Source organism: Saimiri boliviensis, chromosome 16, assembly GCF_048565385.1.
Source record: "Saimiri boliviensis isolate mSaiBol1 chromosome 16, mSaiBol1.pri, whole genome shotgun sequence".
NCBI lineage: Eukaryota > Metazoa > Chordata > Mammalia > Primates > Cebidae > Saimiri > Saimiri boliviensis.
Window position 1 is genome coordinate 50,409,358 of NC_133464.1, and position 21,799 is coordinate 50,431,156.

The 21,799-nt window shown below is 38.9% G+C and overlaps 1 protein-coding gene across 9 annotated transcripts in view; it reads right to left on the reverse strand.

Annotated features, from left to right (window-relative positions):
* The window catches only part of TDRD3 (tudor domain containing 3), a 408,301-nt gene that overhangs the window by 296,164 nt on the left and 90,338 nt on the right, over positions 1 to 21,799 (reverse strand). For all 9 annotated transcript variants that reach the window (XR_012514351.1, XR_012514352.1, XM_074387640.1 and 6 more), the window contains exons 9-10: positions 15,776 to 15,932; positions 14,956 to 15,081 (exon numbers count right to left, since the gene is read on the reverse strand). Coding sequence is in view for 7 of the 9 variants with exons in the window: in XM_074387640.1 (XP_074243741.1) it covers positions 14,956 to 15,081; positions 15,776 to 15,932 (283 nt within the window). In the remaining 2 variants the exon portion in view is untranslated. The remainder of the gene's footprint in view (positions 1 to 14,955; positions 15,082 to 15,775; positions 15,933 to 21,799) is intronic.

Here is a 21,799-nt window from a genome sequence, read left to right on the forward strand (position 1 = left end):
ATACAACATCTAATATTTCAAAAATTCAGAGCAGACTATATTAGGATCATTCAAATTTAAGAACGCCCCTAATAATATTCTAATAAAATTGTGGGGTAAAAAGAACTCACAGAACCTACATAGACTCATTTCATGATATTTTATAGAGACTAATTCTGAAAAATTAGGTCCTTTGGGTTTGGCTCTTAGTAAAGTCTAGAGATGCTTGTAGCTTACTGCTGGATACATTATTAGCCTAAGAAAACATCCATGTATATAATGCATTAAGCATAATTTAAGGCTCATAAAAGATGTAGCCTAGAAATGATACATACCTAGGCAATTAAATATGACACTGAAGTCATTAACTACCTTTTTAAATGTACAAAGTTGAAATACTATAGTGACTTAAAAAGCAACACACCAATGACAGCACAAAGTTTTTTTTTCACTTACCAGTTCTTTTTTTTTTAAATCACAGTTCTAGATGAGGCCAATTTTTAGAGATTTTTCCCCAGTACTACCATTATGTAACAAACCACTACTCAAACTTAGTGGCATAAAAGAACATTCACTTTATTATGCTCACAGATCCTGTAGACCAGGAATTCAGAAAAGGCACAGTGGGGACAGCATCTCTGTAGATGTAGAGCCTCCAGGGTTAAGATGCACAGCTTGCGAGGGGCTCAACAGCCAGTACCAGAATTACATAAGATTCACATATCACACAGGTCTACAGCCAGGGCTGAGAACATTTAAAGACTAGAACTGAGGACTGGAGGCAGCCTCTCCATAAAGCTTTGGTGCCTCACTGCATGGCTAAGAGGAGGCAGCACTGTAGTATATTTTCACTTTCCACCTGGTATTGTGCAGACCATCTTAAAATAACTACCTGGCCTTGTTACTCTAAAGTGTCAGGCTGTCAGAATGCCGGTAAATCCAGAGATGGCAATGTCCAAACAACGTAAACCAGAACATTTTAAACTTACTGTCGTGAAAGACCAGGGTTTTTGTTTTAGTTGCTGGTTCTGGTTTTAATTTCCAATCAGCTTTTGACTGTTGCTTTTGTAAAATGCAGTAACAAATGTTTAGGTACTGTCAAATTGCTAAAGGGGTTTCTAAACACTCTCAATTTCAGCACTTAATCTGTACTTGTTTCTTGACTAGACACTAAGTGGCTCTGGCATAAACTATTAACTATTAAAGGTAACAAGTTGTCCACAAATAGAATTGAAAATAATCAATTCAAGTTAAGCTTAAGGAACTATCTAGAAATTTAGGGTACATTTGCACTTCAAAAAGAATGTAATGGTAAAAAGGAATCAGCTTTATAGGAAGAAAATGTCAAGGCCTGGGAAGCCCATACAGATGGCTAGGAATAGAAAGAAAGTGATAAACTGTGGGCAGAGAGCTGCTACACATTCCTTCTGCTTTCTGCTGTACTGGCAGTTGATGACTGCCATACATATAGCAACCATTTATTCCTGGTTTCCAAACAGGCATTCTACCATAGATTTCCATCAACACGTATTAATGCTGTTTGATGCAATTAGATAAAAATATACATAATAGACAATACATGAATGATTCTTTCTTGAGGAAATCTTACACAATAACATCTAGTCTAATATATACATATTCTCTCTTGTCTTGACCTAGTTTCCTTCCTTTCCAATTAAGCTATTATCATTATATTACATTTCCTTTATAAGGTCCCTATTCTTCAGTCTTCAAAGTTCAAGATGTAAATCTATAAGGCATACTATCCAAAGTGACCTGAAACTTGAATAAAAGAAAATAAAGCAAAAACAAAGCCAAAAAGATACCTATGAATTATCAAAGACCTGCAACTTGATGTGAAGTACCCATCAACCATTAATGTTATCCTTATATCGGCTAATATCTAAGCAGATTATTTATGTCTACATATTATGCTGTATTTGAAATTATGTAGTCCTATTAACCGACATAAACACAATTTTCACAAAATCCACAGAAAAAAGAGTAATGGAACACCATAAAAACAACATATATAATGTAGTCTGAATTTTATTCTGCCAATGAGAAGAGTCAATGGAGCATTTTAAGCCAGCAGGTAGTGAGATCAAATTTTTGTGTGGAAAGGTCACTGACCACAATATGGAGAATGGGATGATAAGGTTCTGCAAAAAAACAGTGAAAGGCTGATGAAGGCCTGAAGTAGGGCAGTGGAGGTGGAGATGATACATGATGAGTAGAGGATGTTGTTCCATCTGCTGCTGCTGCTGATGCCAAGCACTGTGCTTAGCACTTTACATACATTATCTAATTTGATCTTCCCTACAACCCTATAGTCCTACAATAGGTTCTGTTACTATTTCTCCATTTCCTGATGAAAAAATTAAGGTTAATAGTTCTATATCTTGCCCAAAGACATACAACTAATATGTAAGAGTTGTGAGTTTAGTGGTGGAATTAGTTGTATGTATCTGCTCCAGTACCCTGTCCTTTTCATTTGGTAACAGAAAACAATGCAATCCAACCTCATTTTTTCAGAATATTAATAAAAATGTCAACTAGAATTATGTTTTATTCCAATTTAAAGATATAACAACAAAAAGTTAATGCTGAGAAAAATTTTTAAGTAAATGTTATAATCAATTCTGATGAAATTTTTAAAAATCAGAATATATATTTTTTTCCAACCAGTCTGACACATTATTGTACAGAATCTGATATGACATAACAAGTCCATCCAAGCCAAGGCTTCATCTGCTAAACTCCGACTTCTAGGGGTACTAAAACTAAACAAAATCCTCAGACAGCTTATGCTGATACAAAATATAGCAGTAAGAAAGGTTCGATTATGCAACTATAGTAGAAAAGCAAACTTTTTAAACCCTAAATATACATATCACTGAATCATAATTACTTCTTTGTAATGTCAACTTGAGTCTGTAACAGACCCAAATAATAATGCTGGTAATATGAACATAAATAAGATGTGAACTCTCTTCATTAGCTGTCCATGACGGATTTAAACCTTATGAAGATGTTATCCTAAAACCTTTGAAGATTTATCTTAGAAAAATGTCCAACATTTTCTCCCATCAATGAAGAGTTAATTTTAGAACAAGAGATTTAACCAAATTTTCCACCAAAGTGGAGATTCAACTTTACAAAAGTAAAATTTACTCTGGGCTTTAACTCCAATTAAAAATGAATGCTATCGGCCAGGGGTGGTGGTTCATGCCTATAACCCCAGCACTTTGGGAGGCCAAGGCAGGAGGATCACAAGGTCAGGCGTTCGAGACCAGCCTGGCCAACATGGTGAAACCCTGTCTCTACTAAAAATACAAAAATTTTGTGGGCAGTGGCGGGTACCTGTAATCCCAGCTACTCAGGAGGCTGAGCCAGAAGAATTGCTTGAACCTGGAGGCAGAAGTTGCAGTGAGCCGAGGTTGGGCCACTGCATTCCAGCCTGGGCAACAGAGCAAGACTCCCTCTCAAAAAAAGAGAAAAAAATACTACCTTAAAATGAGCTGAAAAACAATTCAGTAGCTTGCCTCAACTCTTTTTTGTTTGTTTTACAATATACTACTCACCTAAGAATACTGGCACTTAAGTAGTGAGAGCAAGTCAACAAGAGAAAGTAACACAATGACACCTGCTAAAGATACCTGAGGGCAACCAACACACAGCTTTTCCATCACTCCTGTTATCTTCATTGTACCAGAAAGACAGAACCAAGAGAATATAAGAAATAGCTACAAGCACGATAATCTTTCGTGTGTGGGTATGGGTGTGTGTGCATGCGTGTGTGTGTGTGTGTGTGTGTGTGTGTGTATCATTTTATTGTCTATTTGTACTTACGTGTGTTATCATGAATCCCTTCTGTGTGATGCCAACATCATGAAAGAGAGTTTAAGGTCAGAAAAGCTGCTAGCAATGGTGCAAGCAGCTCCTGGTAAGGTAAATCTTCAAAACAACGAAATAGTAAACCAAATAGTGTTTTCAAGTCTGCCTGATTAAAGTATTTAGTAGCCATTCAAAACTACTAGTAGGTCTTATTTTGGCAATAAAACTTTGAAATAAAATACTAAATGTTATTACAGGTTACAATTATACCACATCAAATCTGATTACTGTTTCCAAAATAACTTCTGCTAAGCACTTATATTTTGTTCAGTATTATTTTGGTTTTTCATTAAGTAAATGATGAAATCCTTTGAAAATAAGCATTCCTATGTTCCTTTAGTTTATGGTTTCTTCTGTAAACTAGACAGGGAGCTTCTTTGTGACAAGAGCTACAAAATCAATCTACTTCCTTGAGTCTTCTGAATGAGGTATTTCAAATAGTAAATAAAATACTGCATTTATTGAATGAATAATTCCCTACAACACATACAACTACTGTCTGTTTTAAATCTCAATCCCATCTTACCCTATTTTCCATTGTGCTGATGGAAAACTTTTTCTTAAAGCACCAAAATAAACCTCATGGCTCTTATGCCAAAAACCCTTCTATACCTTTGCATAACATTTGAACAGAATTAAAACTCCTTAGGACAAAATCCTTGTGATCTAGCTCTAGCCTACCAATTCCATCTCTCTCCTCACAGCACCGCCTCTACCACATGCTCTGAGGCACACAGAACTGGTGCTCGATGCCTCCACGCCTGTACACATAGTGCTCCCTCTACTTGGACTGCCCCAACACTTCTCCTTAGTCTTGTCTAGATGCCATCTCCCCTAAGAAGCCTTCTGCCCATTTCCTGAATTAGTCAGTGTGCCCTCTCCACATGGTACATCTAGGAGAGATTAAAAATGTTGCTTCCTAGATGTAGTATAATGGATCCCCCACAAGGTTACTAAACCTTGAAGGCCAGACTGTAAGTCAAGACCATGGTTGCTCATCCAAGGAGCAGGTGTCCCTGAGAACTCAAACATAAATTTTCCAAACTTTTATGCTGTGTTTTCCTTTTAAAACTGAATGCCTTTAGCAGCACCGAAGTCACCTTTTGAATGCTTTGCTGCTTAAAAATTTCTTTAGCCAGATACCCTAAATCATCTCTCTCAAGTTTAAAGTTCCACAAATCTCCAGGGCAGAGGCAAAATGCTGCCAGTCTCTTTGCTAAAATATAACAAAAGTTACCTTTGCTCCAATTCTCAGCAAGTTCCTCATCTCAATCTGAGACCACCTCAGCTTGGAATTCATGGTCCATATAATTAACAGCATTTTCTTCAAAGCCATTCAACAAGTCTCTAGGGAGTTCCAAACTTACCCACATTTTTCTGTCATCTTCTAAGCCCTCCAAACCTTTCCAACCTTGCCTGATACCCAGATTCAAAGTTGCTTCCACATTTTCGGGTATCTTTTCAGCAGCACTCCCTTCTACTCATACCAATTTACTTTATTAGTTTGTTTTTACGCTGCTATAAAGACATACCTGAGACTGGGTAATTTACACAGGAAAAGGGGCTTACTGGACTTACAGTTTCATGTGACTGGGGAAGCCTCACAATCATGACAGAAGGCAAGGAGGAGTAAGTCACATCTTACATGAATGGCAGCAGGCAAAGAGAGAGCTTGCTCAGGGACATTCCACTTTATAAAGCCATTAGATCTCATGAGACTTACACTGTCATGAGAACAGCATGGGAAAGACCTGCGCTCATGATTCAGTTACCTCCTACTGGGTCCCTCCCACAACATGTGGGAATCAAAGATGAGATCTGAATAGGGACACAGCCAAACCATATCAACTTCCATACTGTCTCCTAAATAATAATGAGGTTATGGGAAAACACAGCATAGAAGTCTGAAAAATTTACAGCCTGACAATGTGATAGCAAAGAAAACCCCGTTTTCTGAGGATAAATCCAAGCTGGCTATAGAAATTTGCATAAGTAACAAGGAGCTGAATGTTAATCCCCAAGACAATGGGGAAAATGTCTTCAGGGCATGTCAGAGGTCTTCATGGAGACCCTCCCATTCACAAGCCTGGAGGCATAGGAGGAAAAAATGGTTTCACAAGATGGGCCCAGGTTCCTTGTGCTCTGTGCAGCCTAGGGACTTGGTGCCCTGCATCCCAGCCACTCCAGTCATTGCTGAAAGGGACTGACACAGAGCTGGGGCTGTGGCTGCAGATGGTGCAAGCCTCAAACCTTGGCAGTTTCCACATGATGTTGAGCCTATGAGTGCACAGAAGTCAAGAAGTGGGGAATGGAAACCTCCACCTGGATTTCAGAGGATATATGAAAACAACTGAATGCCCAGGCAGAATTATGCTGCAGGGGTGGGGCCCTCATAGAGAACCTCTAATAGGGCAGTACAGAATGGAAATTTGGAGTCAGAGTTCCTACACAGAGTTCCTACTGGGGCACTGCCTACTGGGGCTATGAGAAGAGGGCCATCATACTCCAGACCCCGGAATGGTAGATCCACCAATAGTTTGTACCATGCACCTAGAAAAACCACAGACACTCATCACCAGCCTGTGCAAGCAGCTGAGAGGGAGGCTGTACCTTCCAAAGCCATAGGGGCAGAGTGGCCCAAGACCATGGGAGCTCTTTTCATTCATCAGCATGACCTGGATGTGAGACATGGAGTCAAAAGGGATCATTTTGGAGCTTTAAGATTTGATTGCCTCCCTGGTCATTTAGTGGTTAGGGGGTAAAAAAAAAAAAGATTTGATTGCCCCACTGGATTTTGGACTTGCATGGGGCCTGTGGCCCCTTTGTTTGGCTGATTTCTCCCATTTGGAATGGCTGTATTTACCCAACGCCTGTACCTCCATTGTATCTAGGAAGTAATCAATTTGCTTTTGATTTTACAGCCTCTTAGGCATTAGAGACTTGCCTTGTCTCAGATAAGACTTTCAACCATGGACCTTTAAGTAAATGCTGAAATAAGTTAAGACTCTGGGGAACTGTTGCAAAGGCATAATTGGTTTTGAAATGTGAGGACACGGTATTTGGGAGGGGCCATGGGTGGAATGATGGTTTGGCTGTGTTCCCAACCAAATCTCATCTTGAATTCCCATATGTTGTGGGAGGGAGCTGGTGGGAAGTAACTGAATCATGGAGGCAGGTCTTTCCCATGCTGTTCTCATGATAGTGAATAAGTCTTACAAGATCTCATGGCTTTATAAGGCAGAGTTTCTCTGAGCAAGCACTCTCTTTGCCTGCTGCCATCCACATAAGATGTGACTTGCTCCTCCCTGCTTTCCACCATGATTGTGAGGCTTCCCCAGCCACATGAAACTGTAAGTCCAATAAACCCTTTCCCTATATAAATTACCCAGTCCTGGATATGTCTTTATCAGCAGCATGGAAACAAACTAATACAGGGGTCAAAAGCAAATGTAAGGGGGCAGGAGGATGAAAAAAATCAAAGGAGCTCTCAGTGCGACAGTACAAAGGACGTTGGGACAAAAATACTCATAAGTCAGAGTCAAAAAGAGACAAAATCTGAAGCAATAGCAGCAGACAGAAGCAAACAACATGTAAATTGCCCAAGTAGTGGGCCCATGTGGCGACAATCTAAAGGCAGTTTTTAGGAGATAAAACAGTCTCCAGGCAACACTAAGCAAAAAACAGGACTTCAGTCTTGAATACACAGGAAGTGAATTCTGCATGAACCAGTAAGCCTGTAAGGACCTCAAGTCTCTGATAGGGTCACTGCCCCAGGGGAGACAACCCAAGATGGTCAAATAGAAACAGCCTTGCAGTGCAGTTCCCAGTGAGATCACGGAGGGTAAGTGATCACCACATTTCCAAACAAGTTTTTACTGCCCACAGACCAGGAGATTCCCAGACGGAAAAGTGCCACGCATCTCCAGCACAGTTGTTTCAGCTGGAACAGCAGGTCTCCGCACAAAATCTCACACGAATCTGGGCAGTCATTTCAACTGGCATCTGGAACGCCTCAGAGACAGAGAAGGCCATTCAACTGAAAAAAAGGGGGCTGAAATAGGAAGTCAGGTGATCTGGCTTGACAGGTCACACACCCACAAAGACCAGCAATCTGAAATACTCTGGATTGAGAGCTTCACAGCAAGCACAGCTGGACCCAGGATGGTCCAGTTCTGTGGGAGGAAGGGTGTCTGTCATTACCAAGGCAGTTCACTACTACCAAGACAGTCCACCATTACTGAGGCAGCCCACCATTATAGAGGCAGTCTGCCATTACCGAAGGAATCCGCCATTACCAAGGCAGTCTGCCATTACCGAGGCAGTTCTAACTATACCTCTATAAACAAAACTGCAAGGAAGTTCACATAGCAGCTAGGCAGAGCCCATGACAGCTCAGCAACACCTCTGCTAGCAGACTGTGACTAGGCTACCTTCTTGCTGGGCAGGCATCTCTGAAAAAAGGCAGCAGCACATCAAGAACTTAAAAATAAAGCCCCATCTTCCCAGAACAGAGCACCTGGGAAAAAAGGTGGTTATGAGTTCCGCTGCAGCAGACTTAAATGTACCTGCCCAGCAGCTCTGAAAGGAACAACAGCGCTCACAGCTCAGCACTTGAACTCCTCTAAGGGACACACTGTCTCCTCAAGCAGCTCCCTGACCCCTGTATATCCAAGGAGACACCTCATAGAGCTCAGGCTGACATCTGGCAGGTATACTTCTGGGAAAAAGATAACAGAAAAAGAAACTGGCAGCAGTGCTTACTGCAGCTGCCACAGGTGATCCCCAGGTAAGCAGAGTCTGGAGTGGACTTCCAGCAGTCCTACAGCAGAGGGGCCTGACTGTTAGAAGGAAAACTAAAAAATAGAAAGAAATAACTTCATCATCAACAAAAAGGCATCTACTAAGAGACCCCATCTGAAAGTCACCAACTACAAAGACCACAGGTAGATAAATCCACAAAGATGGGAAGAAACCAGCACAAAAAGTATGTAAACACCCAAAACCAGAACAGGTCGCCTCCTCCAAGGGACCACAATATCTCCCAGCAAGGGAACAAGCCTGGACAAGTCTAATGAATTAACAGAAACAGGTTTCAGAAAGTGGGTAATAACTCTGAGTTAAAAGAACATGTTCTAACCCAATCCAAAGAAACCAAGAACCTTAAAAAAAAAAAAAGGTTTGACAAAATGCTAACAAGAATAAACAGCTTAAAGAAGAATATAAATGAATTGATGGAGCTGAATAACACAACACAAGAACTTCATGAAGCATATACAAGTTTCACTAGCTGAACCAACCAAGTAGAAGAAAGGATATCAGAGATCGAAGATCAACTCAACAAAATAAAACGAGAAGGCAAGATTAGAGAAAAAAGAGTAAAAAGAAATGAACAAATCCTCCAAGAAATATGGCATTATATGAAAAGACCTAATTACATTTGATAGGTGTACCTGAATTTGACAGAGAGAATGAATCCAAGCTGTAAAACACTCTTCAGGATATTATTCAGGGAAACATCCCCAACCTAGCAAGGCAGGCCAATATTCAAGTCCAGGAAATACAGAGAACACCACAAAGATACTGCTCAAGAAGAGCAACCCCAAGGCACATAATCGTCAGATTAACCAGGGTTGAAATGATGGAAAAAATGCTAAAGGCAGCCAGAGAGAAAGGTTCCCCACCACAAAGGGAAAATGTTAAGGGCAGCCAGAGAGAAAGGTTCCCCACCACAAAGGGAAGCCCATCAGACTCAGAGTGGATCTCTCAGCAGAAACCCTACAAGTCAGAAGAGAGTGGGAGCCAATACTCAACATCCTTAAAGAAAAGAACTTTCAACCTAGAATTTCATATCCAGCCAAACTAAGCTTCATAAGTGAAGAGAAATAAAATCCTTTACAAACAAGCAATTGCTCAGAGATTTTGTCACCACCAGGCCTGCCTTACAAGAGCTCCTGAAATAAGCACTAAACATAGAAAGGAACAACCAGTACCAGCCACTCCAAAAACATACCAAATGGTAAAGAGCATTGACACAATGAAGAAACTGCATCAACTGATGGACAAAACAACCAGCTAGTATCAAAATGGCTGGATCAAATTCACACATAACAATATTAACCTTAAACGTAAATGTGCTAAATGCCCCAATCAAAAGACACAGACTGGCAAATTGGATAAAAGTCAAAACCCATTGGTGTGCTGTATCCAGGAAACCCATCTCATGTGCAAGGACACACATAGGCTCAAAATAAATGGATGGAGCAAGATTTGCCAAGCAAATGGAGACCAAAAAAAGGCAGGAGTTGCAGTCCTAGTCTCTGATAAAACAGACTTTAAACCAACAAAGATCAAAAGAGACAAAGAAGGGCATTACATAATGGTAAAATGATCAATGCAACAAGAAGAGCTAACTATCCTAAATATATATGCACGCAATACAGGAGCACCCAGATACATAAAGCAAGTTCTTAAAACCTACAAAGAGACTTAGACTCCCATACAATAATAATGGGAGACATTAATACTCCACTGTCAATATTAGACAGATCAATGAGACAGAAAATTAACAAGGATATCTAGGACTTGAACTCAGATCTGGACCAAGTAAACCTAATATACATCTACGTAACTCTCCACCCCAAATCCACAGAATATACAGTCTTCTCAGCACCACATCACACCTACTCTAAAACTGACCACATAATTGGAAGTAAATCACTCCTCAGCAAATGCAAAAGAACGAAAATCGTAACAGTTTCTCAGACCACAGTGCAATTAAATTAGAATTCTGGATTAAAAAACTAAGTCAGAACCACACAACTTTATGGAACATGAACAACTGACTCTTGAATGTTGACTGGTAAACAATGAAACGAAGTCAGAAATAAAGATGTTCTTCGAAACCAACAAGAATGAACACAAAGTACCAGAATCTCTGGGACACACTTAAAGCAGTGTCTAGAGGAAAATTTATAGCAATAAATGCCCACATGAGAAGCAAGGAAAGATCTAAAATCAATACCCTATCATCAAAATTGAAAGAGCTAGAGGAATAAGATAAAAAACAAACAAACTCAAAAGCTAGCAGAAGACAAATAATAACTAAGATCAGAGCAGAACTGAAGGAGATAGAGACACAATTCAAAACATTAATAAATCCAGAAGCTGGTTTTTTGAAAAGAACAACAAAACAGACCACTAGCCAGATTAATAAAAAGGAAAAGAGAGAAGAATCAAATAGATGCAATAAAAAATGATACAGGGGATATCAACACCAATTCCACAGAAATACAAACTACCATCAGAGATTACTGCAAACAACTCTATGCACATAAACCAGGAAACCTGGAAGTAATATGTAAATTCCTGGACACTTGCAGCCTCCCAAGCCTAAACCAGGAAGAAGTCAAAACCCTGAATAGACCAATAACAAGGTCTGAAGTAGAGGCAGCAATTAATAGCCTACCAACCAAAACAAGCCCAAGTCCAGAAGGGTTCACAGCTGAATTCTACCAGAAATACAAAGAGGAGCTGGTACCACTCCTTCTGAAACTATTCCAAACAATCCAAAAAGATGGAATCCTTCCCAAATCATTTTATGACACCATCATCCTGACACCAAAAATCGGCAGAGACTCAACAAAAGAGGAAAACTTCAGGCCAATATCCATGATGAGCGTAGATGCAAAAATCTTCAATAAAATACTGGCAAACTGATTGCAACAGCACATCAAAAAGCTTATCTATTATGATCAAGTAGGCTTCATCCTGGAGATAAAAACTGAATCAACATACACAAGTCTATAAACGTAATTCACCACATAAACAGAACCTAAGACAAAAACCACATGATTATCTCAATAGATGCAGAGAAGGCCTTCGAAAAAACTTAACAGCCACGTATGCTAAAAACTCTCAATAGAAACTAGGCATAGCCGGAACATATGTCAAAATAATAAAAGCTATTTACTACTATCCCACAGCCAGTATCATACTAAATGGGAAATCCCTTTGAAATCTGGCACTACACAAGGATGCCCTCTCTCCCCACCCCTATTCAATATAATATTGGACCTTCTAGCCAGGGCAATCAGGTAAGAAAAAGAAATAAAGAGTATTCGATTAGGAAAAGAGAAAGCCAAATTGTCTCTATTTGCAGATGACATGAGTGTATATTTAGGAGACCCCATCATCTCAGCCCTAAATTTCCTGAAACCAATAAGCAACTTCAGCAAAGTCTCAGGATACAAAATCAATGTGCAGAAATCACAAGCATTCCTATACGCCAATAATAGACTTAAAGAGAGCCAAATCAAGAACCAAATGCCATTCACAATTGCTACAAAGAGAATAAAATAACTAGGAATACAACTAACAAAGTATGTAAAGGACCTCTTCAAGGAGAACTACAAACCACTGATCAACGAAATAAGAGAGGACACAAACATACGGAAAAAACATTCTTTGCTCATGGTTAGGAAGAATCAATATCATGAAAATGGCCACACTGTCCAAGGTAATTTACAGATTCAATGCTATCCCCATCAAGCTACCTATGACCCTCTTGACAGAACTGGAAAAAAACACCTTAAACTTCATGAACCAAAAGACAGTCCACATAGCCAAGGCAATTCTAAGCAAAAAGAATAAAGCTGGAGGCATCATGCTACCTGACTTCAAACTATACTATAAGGCTACAGTAATCAAAACAGCATGGTACTGGTACCAAAACAGAGATATAGACCTATAGAACAGAACAGAGGCCTCGGAGGCAATGCCACACATCTACAACCATCTGATCTTTGACAAACCTGACAAAAACAAGCAATGGGGAAAGGATTCCCTGTTTAATAAATGGTGTTGGGGAAACTGGCTAGCCATATGCAGAAAGCAGAAACTGGACCCCTTCCTGACACCTTGCACTAAAATTAACTCCAGATGAGTTAAAGACTTAAACATAAGACCTAACACCATAAACACCCTAGAAGAAAACCTAGGCACAACCATTCAGGACATAGGCATAGGCAAGGACTTCATGACTAAAACACCAAAAGCACTGGCAACAAAAGCCAAAATAAACAAACAGGATCTAATTAAAGTCCACAGCTTCTGCATAGCAAAAGAAACAATCATTAGAGTGAACCAGCAACCAACAAAACGGAAAAAAAATTTTTTGCAATCTACCCATCTGACAAAGGGCTGATATCCAGAATCTACAAAGAACTGAAAAAGATTTACAAGAAAAAAACAAACAAACCCATTCAAAAGTGGGTGAAGGATATAAGCAGACACTTTTCAAAAGAAGACATATATGAGGCCAAAAAACATAGGAAAAAATGCTCATCATCACTGGTCATTAGGGAAATGCAAATCAAAACCACTTTGAAATACCATCTCATACCAGTTAGAATGGCAATCATTAAAAAATCTGGAGACAACAGATGCTGGAGAGGATGTGGAGAAATAGTAAGATTTTTATACCATTGGTGGGAGTTTAAATTAGTTCAACCATTGTGGAAGACAGTGTGGCCATTTCTTAAGGACCTAGAAATAGGAATTCCATTTGACCCAGCAATCCTATTACTTAGTATATATCCAAAGGATTATAAATTGTTCTATTATAAAGACATAGGCATACATATGTTCATCGTAGCACTGTTTACAATAGCAAAAACCGGGAACCAACCCAAATGCCCACTGATGATAGACTGGACAAGGAAAATGTGGCACGTATACACCATGGAATACTATGCAGCCATAAAAAACGATGAGTTCGTGTCCTTTGTAGGGACATGGATGAACCTGGAAACCAACATTCTCAGCAAACTGACACAAGAACAGAAAATCAAACACCGCATGTTCTCACTAATAGGTGGGTGTGGAACAATGAGAACAAATAGACATAGGGAGGGGAGTATCATACACTAGGGTCTGTTAGGGGGGTACTAGGGGAGGGACAGTGGGGATTAGGGAGTTGGGGAGGAATAACATGGGGAGAAATGCCAGATATAGGTGACGGGGATGGATGCAGCAAACCACATTGCCATGTGCGTACCTATGCAATAATCCTGCATGTTCTGCCCATGTACCCCAGAACCTAAAGTGCAATAAAAAATATATATAAAGGTCACTACCCCTACCAAAATCTTAACATCAGCATCTGAGACTTTAAACAGAGGCCCCAATGAACCTGTGTCTAGACTCCCGACACAAAGAAAGTAAGAGGTAATAAACTTGCTTTGTTTTAAGCCACTGATTTTTTGGTAATTTGTTACACAGCAATAGAAAACTAATACATCATGTTTATGAATCTTGCCAATATCAAACATTTGTTTTCTTAAATGCTACACTGCCTTTTCCATATAATGTAGCAAACAAGTTTCAATTTTTATGAAATCTGAACATTTCATATTTGATATAAAAGCCTTTTATCTCTGAGTTTATTTGGTTAGATTCAAAATATATCTGAATGAGAAACTGTATTCAAAGTATATTTCCTTAGCTTTTTGAATAGTATTTTTAAAACAACATTTTAGAAAATATTTACATTACGTGCTTAGAAAAAGGTTGCGTATTTACCATACTTAGTTCTCTTTTCAATATTTATGTTAATCACTAAAGTATATCAAAAATATATCACATTGTGAAAGCATTTCCACTCACTGGGTGAACATTTTCAAACTATGTAATATGGCGAGAAAGAAGAGATATACCAATTTCACAATTAAAAAAAAGTTACATAAGATTAGGCAATAAAATTTCCAACACAACAATCTGTTTACAGAGTTACCTGTTATCTAGATGGGAGCAAATTTGGGAAGAGTAGTTTAGTGAGATCACTCATCCAAGTTAGGGGGCAAAATAAGCTGCCATTATGTTTCAGAATACAACAATTAACATTTTCTTCTGTGCTTTTGTCAAACAGGAATTTGTAATTAAGTAAATTTATACATAAACACTCAGGATATATGTTCATATTACAGTTGCTTTATTGTACAATTCCAAATAAAGTTTGGTCTTTTAAAAAGAAATACACTTAAAAAAAAAAAAAAGGAAGAAATCAACTTTAAGATAGCCTACCTTCCACATTCAAAGTTCCCATTTTAGATTCCAAGAAATCAAATAATGTGCTTGGTGCTGATGGCCTTGCATTTCCCAGATCCTCTTCATCTTCAGATCTTATTCGCCCCCTGCCTTTTCCTCTACCTTTAGATGTAAAAGCAAGACATATGTACTGTGTAAGCAGAAACAAAAGGAGAATACATACTAATACATAAAAACCATTTTAAATAGGGATTTTAATTTCTTTTCATATTTTTGTATAGTCTACATCTTTATAAAAACGTTTTTAAGTAATTAAGTAGAACATTTAGTCCCCTAAATAAACGATCTATACAGAAGTTTGATTTTGTTCATATAAACTATCTTTTAAGGAAAAATTATAAATTTATTCTTTAACCACAGATATTCATAAAAGAATATAGGGCTGGGACTTGAAATACCACATAACACATTGATCATGTAATGATTAAATAATTACACCAAGTAAATGTATTATTTTTGTTAATTTGTAAAAGCTTAGTCATTTACGCAGGTGGCAGAGTTGTTGAAATAATAGAACCAGTCACATATTTTCTCCATTACTCATAACAACCTTGTTAAATACGGCCTTGTTAGACACATTTTGTTTTTGTTTTTTTGTTGTTGTCAGACCCGTAAAGATGAAGACAATGAGACTGACACTCAAAATATCTCTATGGTTCCCAAACTGGTGTTCCTTCCACTTACCAAAACATTAAATAAAGTTACAGTCCTTACAGCTATAACAGCCTCTGTCAATAACATATATTCCTCTGAAAAGCAAACAACATGATCTGGCACACTGCTTAATAAGTTATACCTCTCAGAGGAGGACCAATAACAGGTTTCTGTTTATTGCTGTTAAGAAGTACGTTCAATGCTGCTTCTAAGTTGTTGCCATTATCCATAAGAGCTTGCCTCGATGCATCCTTACTGAAGCCCATTTCCGTTATGTGCCTCAGAGCTTTCTCATCAACCTGCAAGGAATAAAGAGAAAAGCTGGCTGATAGCCCACAGATAAGGCAAGGCATAAAATTTTAACTATTTACTGTCTTTTAACTAAAAATTACATCTCATACTTTTGTAAAAGTATCATTCTAATACAACATTCACTTGCTGATTTTTTACAAGAGGCAAGGAAGAATCTGTATAATATGTGGGATTGTGCCTTGAGTATTCTCTGACCTAGTACCACTTCAAAAGCCACACACACAAAAACAATTTTATGGTATGTTAGAGTATGGCCTTTGAAAATAATATAGATGGTGAGGAGAAAACTACCTAATTAAAATTTTTCATGGTAAAAACGTAAATTTTTGATACTTCTCTATACTAGAAGGGAAATGTAATTCATATAGCACCTCTCCAAAAATGTAAAGTATTGAAGCTAACAAAATGATACCCCCTCAGAAGCTTTTTTTTTACTATTACTTGAGAATTCTATTCTATATTCATTAGCAGTACTATTTATGATGCTTTGACAGCTATACCCCAATAGGAAAATCTACTTTACAAATGCCAGAATCCAAATCTCCTTTAAAAATCTAGACCTCAATAGAATTCAAGGACCACCTAAGCAGTATAAACATATCCTGCAAAGAAATTTCTTGAGCCAAACCTAGCAGAGAAAAACATTTCTTTAACTTTTATACTCTAGTAGTTACATAAATAGGTTTTTAGTTAGCCTACACATAGCATGCATGTGGCAGACACACAATAAGATGTCCGTGCACTCTAAAAAAAGTACAGTACATTTTTCCAACCCCCGTGTCACAGAATTCTTCTAAACACAGTAGCTACTATCAACAGATAAGAGTTGACACGAGAGAAAATCTACTTACCATCCCTGCTGTATACATGCTACAGTAAGTGTTAAAACACCTATAATTTATCTTTCTTATTCAAAAACTAATGTGAATGTAAAAAATAATTAAATCTTTCCTTCTCCAAATTATCTCCCAAATAAATATGTAATTAAGAATATTGTCCCACACATAGCTTCACCAAAAAATATTTTAAATGAGCCATTTATAACCCTTAAAGAGATCTAATCTGTTGAACTCACCTAGTGAAATTTTAATTTCAGCTATTAGCTCCAGAATACATACTTGGTTTCTTTCGATAAATTTCTGTCTCTTTTTTGATATTCATTATTGTTCATACATTGTTTTTCTGATTTCTTTAGTTCTTTGTCAATGGTTTCTCTCAGATCTTTGAACATATGTAAGACAGTTCACCTAAAGTCTTTGTCTAATTAAGTCAAACGACTGGGCTATTTCAGGAATGGTTTCTATGGATTTCTCTTTTTCTTGTGAATGGGCTAAACCTTCCTGTTTCTTTGTAGGCTTTATAATTTTTGGTTGGGAACTACTGGACATTTTGAATCCTGTAATTAGGCAACTGAAAGTCAGATTATGCTTCCTCCCCAAGGATCACTTCTGTTACTTGATGAAGGTTACAGTCATCAACTTGCTTAATGACTTTTTAAAACTTTTTTCCCACAAGAAATACATTCCTTGAGATTGTGTGACCACTGAAGTCTCTGTTCCATCATCTCCATGGTCAGCCAGTGACTACCCTTCCTTCATCATTTACTTACCCTGGATGCCACAAGTATTTGACTAGGATCCAGAGTTCTAAAATACTTGCTTTGGACAGTGCTTGCCAGCTCAACAGTTGCTTCAGTAGAGGGGCAAATTCCTTGAACTTCCTTCTCTATCATCTTTATGATGTCATTTCTTTCATATGTTTTCAATCTCACAACACACTCCAATCTGCTAATGTTCTCTTGTGTTCTTTGGCAAGACATCTCCAGAGAAGTGTTCTTCAATTCACTCAAGTTTGAGAGATTCTTAAGTTAGGGACCATATGTTCAGCACACTGTTTCCACTCTGTCTTGCTATTTAAATCTTGATTTTTTATTTTATTTTTAAGAATGAGATGGTCTTATATTCAAGGAATAGGTAGCCTGCCCTTAAGGATAAACTCATTCCCCTTGATCAGTGATTGGTTTAGGAAGTTCTAGTAAAGAAGATATAAATGGAAACCAGCTGAAGATTTCAGAAAAGATTTTCTTCTCTGATAAAATAGACCTTCAACCAGATAAATAGTCCCCTTTCTTTCCTGTCTTGAAATTTTACGTTAAGATTTACCACATGGAGAATCCTAATGATACAGGAGTTAAGAAGAAATTAGGCAGTTAATGAGGGTACAGAAGTCCTCGGTCAGGTTTCCCTTTTAATGAAAAACAGCACCAATTTTCTTTTCTAACAAAGAGCAGCCTGTAAAACTGAGCTGCAGATATAGATGCTGCCAGTTGTGCCAATCATGTTCAAGATGGTTGCTTCATCATCCCTTCTCTTTGTCAGTTACATGTACAATAAGGAGCAGATGAGACGGCACCACCAGAAAGGAAAGTTCATTTGCATAGTAAGATTAGAGTGGGGTTGCCAGCCTTCCCCAAGGACTATGTAAACATCATACTGTATCAAACCAATCTGTGAGCCTTACATAAATCAGACATCCCCTCCTCAAGCCAGATTATAAAATTCTGAGAGAAAAAGAGCACCCTGCAGTGGTCGCTGAATATTATAGTCTGGCCCTCTCACTAGAGAAAAGCTGTTTTCCTTTCTCTTCCTTTTTCTCCTGCCTATTAAACTTCCACTTCTAAACTTCTCATATGTGTCTGTCTCCTAAGTTTTCCTGGCACAAGATAACAAACCGCAGGTTATCTACCCCAGACAATGTAGCCACTTCATACTGAAGACCTCATTCAGGATAATATTGAGAACCTCACTCAGGATACCAAGGTATAACATTCATCGAAATGGTGAGTAGAGAAATGGACTCCAACTCTGTTCTTTCATTTTGGGACTCTTGGCCTCCATTTTAGAACCAAATCAACAAACACTGTTCCCCCCAATCCCCCTTCAGTCATTTAAAAATAATTAGCATGGCTGCCAGCCATGCACCAAGACTTAGGGGGCTGGCTTGCTGGGGAGAACATGGAGAATCCCTAGTACCCACAGGTTACTGGGCATGTAAGCCATGTTTGAATCAGCTTCCTTTCATGGAAGATTTAGCTGTCACATGGGGCTGGAAGATATTCTGGAGCAACTGAGGATTTCTGGCTGAGGCTCACTCCTGGGTGCTATCCAAACGCTTCTGGACTGACCCCAGCTTCCAATCACCCAATGGGGCACTGGCAGCAGGATCTCCAAATTTTCTATTGTAATTTCCTCTTTTCTTGTCTATGACTGCCATATCTTCTATCCTCTCTGTGTATGCAATGTGCAGGAAGTTTTACAATTCAGGGAAATAATCTTGTTTGGGAAGATCAGGGAACGCCATAGTAAGTGGGGATATAGCTCAAGAGAAGGCAGTGTGATTTTCTAGGAACAGAAGGTCTCCCCCTCTCCCATAGTAAGTATTTCTCGCTGCTCTTGGTCTGGAGAGCACATGGCATTTCCAAGTCTCTCTCTGTCCTTGCTCTGGGAAGTACGTGGCATTTCCAGGTCTCTCTCTGCCCAGGGTCTGAAGAGCACATGGCATGTCAAGGTCACAAGGCCCTTGGGCTGTAGAGCACATGGCATTTCAAGGTCAACAGTGCCACCTAGTGGAACAGGGATTCTCTCCATGAGGCATATTCTCAGTCCTTTGCCAAAATACCCTTCCTAATTCTTTTCCCTTTTTGCACATCTCTACTAGAAATCAGGCTTTATGCTACTTCTGTGAACAGAAAAAAATTCTGCCTTCAATAACTAGGAGCAAAATATCCTCTGAAACCAAATTTTGGTCTTGATACTGTCCCATCAGCAAGAAAACGGTCACTCAATCCCTATATTCTTTTAAGGCATCTATTCTACCTCCAATTACAATAGTACTTAATTAATAAGGGGATTCTAAGTTCAAAGTTAACTGGAACCATTTTCTAAGGGTAAATGCTTTAGCACAGGCAATAATAGCAGGATACAGAGCTCAAACCAACACACGTCCTCCATTAAGGAGGGAAGTGTCAACAGTTGCCCAAATGTAACTGTCACACAGTCTCTCCTGAGGTCCTTTTTTGGGGGGGTGGGGAGCCAGGCAGGTCACCCAAGTCAAGGAAGTAAAAGGGAAATCACAAGCAGAGGACTAGAGTCATGTGGGTGAGCATGACTAATCCCACTTAGTTCCTCTGGTTCCATGGCTGGGGTCACGCCTGCAACTATGGGCAGCACATTCGACAAGCTGCTGGGACTCAGGAACCAGGGAGGAAAAACAGCAGTAGAGATGCCTTCACTGGCACCTCTCCATTGAGGGTCACACCAAAAAGAAGGAGACTAAAGAGATGCATTTAGTCTTTTTCTAGGTGGGTAACAGATCATCTTCAGCTTGAACTACTCTGGAGTGCATTCTGAAGCATAAGGACTCCTTCGACCCTAAAAATTTAAAGAAAAAATGGCTCACTTTCTTTTGCACAAGGGTATGGCCTTCTTACCAGACCTTTGCAGGTCTTACAAAATCAACTCAGCCTTTTTAATGGTCATATCAGGAAAGTCTATGGAGAATGATTCTCCAAAGTTAGAGAAGCAACTTCCAGGGGAACAATCTGAGGACTCCCTCACGTTCTCTTCTCATTACTGGACCTTAGGCAAATAAAGAGAGACTTAGGCTGATAATGACCCTGATAGGTATACAGAAGCTTTCCAAAATTTAACTCAGGTGTTGGACCTCTCATGAAGTGATATTATGCTGCTTCTAAGCCAAACCCTAACTACAGCTGAAAAATAGGCAGTTCTGCCAACAACAGAGAATTCTGGAGATGAGCATTATTTCTCCTATAATAGGCCAAAAGAGAAAAGAAAAAAAATAGGTAAGACGAAGAAATAGGGGAAACACTATTCCCAATAGGAAGGGAAGCAGGACCTCTTGACAACCCTAACTAAACCCCCAGACTTTTCTATGATGTTTTTTCCTCTTTCATGGTTTAAAATGGTACTTTTATAATTTTCATCAAACCTGGGAAAAGTTAATTTCTCCAAACTTTAAAATCCTTGGCTTATAGTTGAGCTAGAGGGAAGAAAACCCAGAAGCTTGACATGCTGGCAAAGGGAAAAAAAAAAAAAAAAAAAAAAAAAAATCACTAGTCAGGCTTTGGCTTCTGTCTCCCTGTGCAAATCAGTAAAAGAAATAACAAGGATCACTGTTTATATTCTCTGTAAAGTTCTAATTAACAAAAAAGGATTTGTGAGGTTAGTCTTAAGTGGTAGCCAAATCTACTGTGCTTTGCATGTCTTTCTGTATGGATCTATCAAAAGAAAGGGTACCTCAGGCTAGGATGCAATCCCAGGACCCTGTAAGTCTGCTGTTCACACCAGCCCAACAAAATGGTCAGTAGCAAACCTGGCTACAGGTCTCCACCTTGTTTCATGTCCTTGGGAACATGACCTCAAACACAGAGCAATACTTTTAGTCTCCACCATTTTACAATGGTGGCTGTCATGTGCTAATTCAGTTCCTGGGTGGGGACCACAAAATCAGATAAGACAGTTTATCAATCTGGGCAGTGCAAGCTAATACATCAAGGGTGGGGTTTACAAAACATCTTAAGCACTGATCTTGGGAGCAGTTAAGGGAAGGACGAAATCTTGTAGGCTCCAGCTGCATGACTCCTAAGCCATGGTTTCTAATCTTGTGACTAGTTTAGTGGTCTGGTCTCCGGGCAAGAGGGAAGTATATCTTAGGAAGTGGCTCTTATCATCTTTGTTTTGGATTATAAACTGTAAACCAGGATCCTCTAAGTTGGTTCAGTCTATACCCAGGGATGGACAATGACAGCTTGGATGCTGGAAACAAAAGAGAG